Raw genomic sequence first — 7,957 nt, forward strand, 5'->3', positions numbered from 1 at the left:
TCCACGACAACACAAATGTTTTCACAATAGTATGTTAATCAGTATGTTATCGATAAATGTTAAATCATTTCACAATGAAATATGATGCATATTTCTAATGTTAAACCTTATAATAATAGCTTTTAGCAACAAAAAATTGAACTATTCTTAGAGCCGTGAAAAATTCAAATGATAAACTATGAAATGAACTAGTTCCTTTTTAAATTGTTGAACTGAACTTTGAACTAGTTCACGTAGAAAGTCATTTTTTCCCCAACACTGCCACCACTGCGAGAATATCTCACACCTCCTCATTAAACTCATCAGATGTTAAGTTGCTCTTACAAGAAACATACCCATCAGCCCCTTAAGAGTAACGCAAAACTGTCACTGTTGGTCTTGGCTACGGAAAAGTACGCCACCTTCAGGTTACACAAATGTATTACGTTATTAAAAGTGCGTAATTTTTTTTACTTTCATGTCGTTGTTAATGCTTTGTTTACTTAAGTTTAGTCCAAAATTGGTTTTCTAAAAACTTCAACATCAACAACTTATATTTGTATTAGATCAAATACATTTTTGTTTTCTGAATTCACCCTCGTAACAGTTCCGACCCGAACCCCATGCCTGGTCCACCACACACCTGCATGTCCTGCGGTAACCTGTGTTGACAGTGAACTGGACTATAGTCTATTTTTAAACGCACAAGTGTCAGCGACCATATGTTTAAACTTCTACTTAAACATAATTACCTCTGCCAAGGAGATTACGTCTAATTGTCTGTTAGTAAAAGTATCACGGAGTAGATGATCGTCGACGAGAGAAAGTACCTTTTAAAGAGTTGAAACATCCTGAATAAACACACAACCACAGCTTGTACGATCTGGTTTATTAACAATATGATCATCTAGCTTATCGAGGATATAGCAGTAAACAACAGAGACACAGTTTTTATTCTTTTTTTTTTAAGTGCTACACATTTTTGCGATTATGGACAAAAAGAACAAAACAGTACAGCAACAATAGTGCCTACATTCAAAAAATGAAAATATAAAAAATACAATATGTTACTATAACTGTTCCGAATCTTCGTCTACGTTTTTCTTATTCACAACCATTTCAGCCGATGCTCGGGGTCAGAAGATGCTAATGATCCAGGTCTACGTTATCTGTAGTCAGTGTTAGCTATGAACGCTAAAATATTAGCTCGTGGCTACATCAACACCAAATCAATTTGTTTAAACACTTTATGTTAAGTTGTAATGACACAACCTTGATGCTAGATGTTCTGGAAACACCGAAGTTACTTTTCTTTTAAAGTAAAGTTCCAAAATTGTGCAACATACAGAAAACGAACGCGGAAAAATCGACGCGTTTTTTAAACTTCCCGTCTCCTTCAGAAGGAGCTTAACGTGACGCAAGAATGCAGAATTGAACCAGCCACCCTTCCATTGCAAGACTTGCCTGATCCATAGAGTAGTGTAGTGTTGAGGACGCATTTGAGAACTTATCTTTGTGATAGTTGTGCTAAGATTTTTTCATTGGTGTGCGTTTTCTTTACAATTTATTATTTCCCTCAGGATTTAAGATTTAAGGACATTTTGTCTTTGTACAGAAACTTAGCTTTAGCAACAAACAGTTTAATAATTATTACTACTAAATTATCTTAATGACTTTTAATCTGTCACATTTTGAAATAATATCAAACTATAGAAGTGTATTTCAGGACATAAACTTTTGGAAAATACAGGTAGAATTTTGCAACATATAATTCCGTAGCTGCTTTAGAAGTCTTATGCCGATATTTCCGTCTTACTTGTGTTTTCACTAAAGTAGACGCACAACTCTTGCTATGATGTTGATATGAAAAGTTGTGTTAGCTTTATCTTCACTTCACTTGCATATAAAGGACAAGGCTATTTTTGGCAAAGACTGTTTTAGGTTTGGTACGTTTTGAGAAATTAATTTAGTTTTTTCACCACCTAAAATCTGGCCCTTTTACCGGCAAAATAAATTGGACTTTTTTAATCTTGCTCAAGAGTTTCGATGTCCAAAAGTGGACAAAACAATCGCGATAGAAGGGGTTCGAAATATGGTATGGAGGTCAATTTCGTCCTGAAATAGAGGGTTTTTTTCGCCACGGACCACTTTAATGTCAGCGTCATAATCACGGCCCGAATTAAAGACGGTAAAAAAATAAATCATAAAGACTAAATTTCCAGTATTTAGCAGGTTTATTATTTGAGTAAACTCGACTGAAACGAGCTACTTGATTTATTAGTCACAGGCTAATGTTACCAGTTAGGCTAACGTTGCTAATGTAGGAAAACAATCTTCAGTAATAATCAATGGAACGACAAAATTATATAAATTACTTTCTGTGTGGTGACAAATTCCTCACGGACCGGTACCCTAGACCGGTGTTTTGGACCAGAATCTTTAAAATGTTTGTTTTATTTGTCCGGAAATATTAGTACGTTCCATTTCTTGTTGGCGTCTCTAGAAAAAAAGGGCTTTAAAGTAACCACACGATGGGCGTGGAAATGGATCATGTGACAGGCGTGAAAAGATTGATCCGCGGTTGCGTCCACAGCGACAGAGAAAGACAAACTTTTTTTTTTTTTTTCAATCATCGATGCACAAAGTCTTAGCTGATCTATCACAAGAGGGCGGAGCCGCGACCTCCGCTCTGGCCGTCTTAGTTTCTGTTCACTTTGGTTTCCAGCTCTTCTACAACTATACTGTGATTCTGGCAGTTCCAAGCTGTGGGTTAAAGGTGAGATTAACAGTTTCTGCAGCCGTTATATATTCATATAACAGATCGCGGCTGTTCAAAAAATAGCAGCTTCATGATTGGATAGCTACAGTGTGACCACAGAGAAGACACGGTACCTCTTCGTCTTCTACGCCAGTCCGACGCTAAATAAAGTTACACAGACCGGGGGTGAGTATTTTTTTTTTTTCCATTCATGCAGAAAAAGTCTTTCTATCAAAATAAAAAAAAGTGTCGCTGTAACACAAGACAAACGTCGATCAAAGAAGAATCAATGTAGCCGCGGAGCCGATGCTCCGGGGGTCGCTGTGAAACACAGTCCTTATCCGGGTCTTTTTTTTTGTCGTGGACAGAAAAACAAACGGAGAGAATAAAAGTATGAATCTGGTGATTGGGGCCAGATTGAAGTGGACAACATTCATTTACACCTGCGTCACCGTCTTGTATAATTCTGTCTCTTTCCCAGGTTCGACTGGGATTTCGGAAAAAAAATGACCTTTACAATGTCTTCAGTCCAGGTCGGTTGTTGCTACTAGCTATTTTTGGGGCGCCAACCACATGTTCGCCGACATTTTTGTTTTTCTATTCGCAGAAATTGCCAGAAGAAAATCCAAAAGAAAATCCAAAAGACTGCTCCTCGGAGGATGTTCTGGTGAGTCCGTTCAGCTAAAGTACAAAGCTAACTGTGTTTAGCTAAAGTACAATGCTAACTGTGTTTAGCTAGCTAGCCACGCATACTTAAGATTTCATGATGGTGTGATGGTTGTTTTATTTTTTAAACTTGTTTTGTTTTTGCGGTATGCATCTGGACTTTTTCACAAGTCCGTTTTGCTAAAAAAAAAAAAGTACAAAGCTAACACTGTGTTTAGCTAGCTAGCATCGTCACGCCATACTTACGATTGCATGATGATGCGATGGTTGTTTTATTTTTCATCTTGTTTTGTTTTTCGGATGCATCTGGACTTTTTCATGAGTCCGTTTAGCTAAAAATAACATACAAAGCTAACACTGTGTTTAGCTAGCTAGCATCGTCACGCCATACTTAAGATTGCACGATGATGCGATGGTTGTTTTATTTTTCAACTTGTTTTTCGGATGCATCAGGACTTTTCCCCGATATCTAAAAGAAAAAAACTTGTGATCGCAGGTGTAAATAAGATAAGATAAGATACTGGGTCAAACAGAAGGTTGAAATCACCGTTTCAGGATACGTTCCTCACTCAGAGCGTGCTCTTTTTCTTCAGAACCTCTTCAAACCGAAATCGAAAAAACTTCGTCCACAGAATAAATCTCCTCTCGGTACCGGGTCGTCCCGTCCGAAGACTTTTCATCCCACCCTTTGGTAGAGAATAATGGCGGAACACTGCAAGTCCGGCTAGCTTCTCCTTCCCGTTTCCCATTAAACATTCTCAGCAGCTGTTCCGCGGCGGAAGTCCTTTGAAGGACAGCAGCAAGGGAGGGAAGTAACATGAGTCCATAGTTCAGACAGGGTTCTTTAGCCTCACTAGCAAGGGGTCGGGGGGTCGGAGGGACTGGGGGGGACGACTTCCTTTCTCATCATTGTTGTCCATGGAATCTTCTTACAGCTTCAGCATCAACCGACACATGCAACTTCTACTCTAACACTCAGCGTTCATGCTTTCACCGTCACGTAGAAATAAAAATAAAAAAGTCTCCTCCTGATGCACCTTCTCCTCGCTCTACAGTTTCGTTTTGATCTGCGCTTGTTTTGACACGAGAGGGCAAGTGAGAAGGGGCTTCTGAAGGATTCCAAGAGAGTCAGATGGAGTGTGAATGTAGTCTCTGAGGGGTCAGAAGCTTCTTAAAAGGATGGAGGGGTGGAAGAAAAAAAAAAAAGTGAGTAGACGGGAAGAGGGGGTTCACTTCTGCGTGAGATACGCTCCGATAGTGAGGCTCGCCGCTCCCAGCGCCGCCAGGCCGAACACAGTCTTGATGGAGGGCCAGGAGCAGTTGATGGCCGAGTCCCCCTGTCGGTCGTAGAGGTCCACGAAGGCGTCCTGAGGGAGAGGCGAGAAGAAGAAGAGGTTCAGTTAGGATTTAGCCTTCATTGTGCGATGATAGCCAAAGCTAATGCGGAGAACAAGGGGATTTTCTCGAACGTATCCTCGAGACGTGACCTCCAATATCTCCGTGGAACGTTCATCTGGGACTCGTTCAGTTTCCCCAGATGAGAATTCAACAATTTTCCACAATTAATTCTTCAGAATTTACACGTGTTTTAATGCTAACTTCGGTGATAATGCTAAGCTGTTGCTGTAACGCTTATCCATCCTGGCTTATAAACTAAAAATAGTTTTTTTTTGTTATGAAAGCTGGCACAATATATATATATATATATATTATTATTATATATTATTGTATTATTATTTATTACTATTTCAAGTTGATGTACTTTATTTTCTACGTTTCTTTTCTCGACATAAATTGGAAGAAAGTTAAACATTTTGAAAGTTAATTAATGTCATATTTTAGAGTGAATTTCATTATTATTTCATTAGTATATTGTATATAAAATGAAAAGTATGTACATTAAAATAACAACGATATTTTATAATCATATTTTAAGACAATATTTTACTTTGTATTAGCATTCATTCATCATACATACATCAGTTTTTCTGTTTTGTTTTTAAAGTTTCTTTTTCATCATTCATCCATTCTTTATTTTGCAATCACAGTATTACAATTTTTGATCCAGCTTCCTTTGTTTTTAGTTTACGATGCAAAAGATTTAGATTTAATTTAATAATCCAGCTAGAGCACATGCTAACAGCATAACATGCTAACATTAGCAGCTAGCGTTTCTTAACAAGCTAGCAAAGCTATTCCAGTTGCTCTATGACTGTATAAATATTAGTTTTGGTCTCTTTTCTGCTTTACTTTCTCCATTTAAAAAAAATAAAAAATAAATAAGAAATCTTAATTTATAGACATTTTCACCTCTAACTATTTACAATGAGTAGCTCTAATAACTTTTAAAACGTGTGCGTAACTGAAGTGTCTTTTTTTGTTTTCAACCAACATAACAATGGACATTTTACCAAATACATGATAAGCTACAACGTAATCCATTTTATGATCTTCCATCTTTTTTTGTTTGTTTTCACAAACGTTCGGCCTCAAACACCGAAATCCCCAAAGTGAAAAAAAAAAAAGAAAAAGTAAAAACCTGTGAGTAACAAAACCACGATGTTAAATATGTTTTATAATTTGTTTGCGGTGACCTTGGGCAACACAAATCCCTTCAGCCGACACCAGCTCCGAGTGGAAATAGAGTGTCACAACACCCGCCTCACACTCACTAAAAAGCCTCGCACACCCAGAGGCACACAAAACATTTGTAGGTCCAGTGTTTCTGTTTTAGCTAGGGACGCGTTCCAGCTTTTTTTTTTTGGAGGGGGGGCTTGCTACAGTTTCTGCTTCCCTCAGGGGTTTTTAAAAATGTCTGCTTCTAATTTGATTTCCATGGAGGGTCTGAGGGGGGGAAAGAGAAAAAAAAAACCACACTTGAGCGCACAGACGTGACGACAACAACTGTGAATACTCGCACAACGAAATCAGACCAAAGCAGACGATTTCTTTTAGGTGCGACATGTCAACATCGACAAAAAGAGTCTTGAACTGCCCACCGAAAACCTCTTAAAGCCCCTTTTCTTTACAATAAGATCCGTGTGCGAACGAGAACTTTTATGCACCCGTGGGAATCGGCGACAACCACAAATCCGATTAATCTCAATCCCCCGTCGGTAATTATGTTGCGTTTTCGATTCCCCGTCGCGGCGCGGGTTGACATTGATCAAGTCGGAGCAGGAACTGGGTCGCTCGTCTGGCGTGCTTTCCATTTATCAAACTTAAGCAGGAATCGTTTCCAACAAATCTATTCTGGTCCAGAGGGGGGGAAGACAAGTACATTTCCTATTTCCCTTCTCCTCCCTTCCGTTCCATTCCGATGACATTCCTGAGGCTGGGGTTCGGAGACACAAAAAGGGGGAAAAGAGATCAGCAGTTTCTTCCTGGGCTGCGACGCCTCCGGGGTGAAAAACTAACTGGCGTTTTTATCGCAAACAAGAAATCTTCTAATTAAGCCGATGCCATGTTTAGATATCGTGGCTTCGTCACGACATTCCAATCCCGTTTATCGTGGGTTAGTTTAAAAGGTTGAAATGGTTCGCTTCACTTGTTGCATCTGGATCTGCCGCGTTAGCATCATTAGCATGTTAGCATCATTAGCATAATTTCAAAGCCTTTTCGCTAACTTGCTAATATTTTGATGTAAATATTCCCTACGTCTCGAGGCGTCACGAAGCACCAGGTCCTTGGTAGAGATATGCGTGAAGTTGAGGACAGGTATTCACCACTTATGGTGTCAGCAGTAGGATGGTCTCCATCAATAAAGTTTTACCTTACCTAACCTTATCAATCCAAACCATTTCTTTAGCGTTAAAAGGCATGTGATCCTCTGTACGTTTGTTATCGTATCGTATAAGTTTACGCTCTAGAATGGTGGGGATTTTCTTCGTAACGGATGGTGTCACAAGTAGGATGGTCTCCATCGAGCCATCATAAACTAGCCCAGTGTCTTTGATACATGAGAGGGAATTTTGTGGCTGTGTAACTATGAAAGAAATGAAGGGGTCTCACAGGGGTTCGGATGTGACAAATGGTGTCATAAGTAGGATGGTCTCTCATATCGAGCCATTGGGAATTGGCCCCGGTTTCTCTGATACATGAGAAGGATTTTTTTTGGCTGTAGGATATACCAAAATAATCTGGTGACTCATAAGGGTGCGGATGTTCTTCTCTGACAAGCTGTGTCGGGAATAGGATAGAACTTGCCGTAGGGGTTCTAGGGTTCCCTTTTCCGGAAAGGGATTTTTCTCTTTACCGATGACGTCGGAAGTAGGATGGTCTCTAACACAGGTACGGATCCTTCAAATTTATCAGAGACGCTGAGCCAGTTTCAAAGACAAACAAATATGGGTTTCTAATGATGGTATCAGAAGTAGGATGGTCTCCATTAAGCCATCCAATAACTGACCTGGTAGTAGATTAGAAGGATCTGTACATGTGTACCGAACCAAAAGAAATCACTCTGTGTGGTCATTTTCTTTTTGTGACAAATGGTTTCAGAGGTAGGATGGTCTCCATCAAGCCGTCTGAAACTTGCCTAACATCTCTGAAGCA

The 7,957-nt window shown here is 39.4% G+C and overlaps 1 protein-coding gene across 1 annotated transcript in view; it reads right to left on the reverse strand.

Annotated features, from left to right (window-relative positions):
- Nucleotides 1-851: 851 nt before the first annotated feature.
- The window catches only part of bcl2b (BCL2 apoptosis regulator b), a 34,784-nt gene continuing 27,678 nt past the window's right edge, over nucleotides 852-7,957 (reverse strand). The window contains exon 2 of the mRNA XM_087811055.1: nucleotides 852-4,770. Coding sequence (XP_087667181.1) covers nucleotides 4,633-4,770 — 138 coding nt within the window. The 3' untranslated portion in view covers nucleotides 852-4,632. The remainder of the gene's footprint in view (nucleotides 4,771-7,957) is intronic.

Source organism: Callionymus lyra, chromosome 16 (genome assembly GCF_982586985.1).
Source record: "Callionymus lyra chromosome 16, fCalLyr1.hap1.1, whole genome shotgun sequence".
Taxonomy (NCBI): Eukaryota; Metazoa; Chordata; class Actinopteri; order Syngnathiformes; family Callionymidae; genus Callionymus; species Callionymus lyra.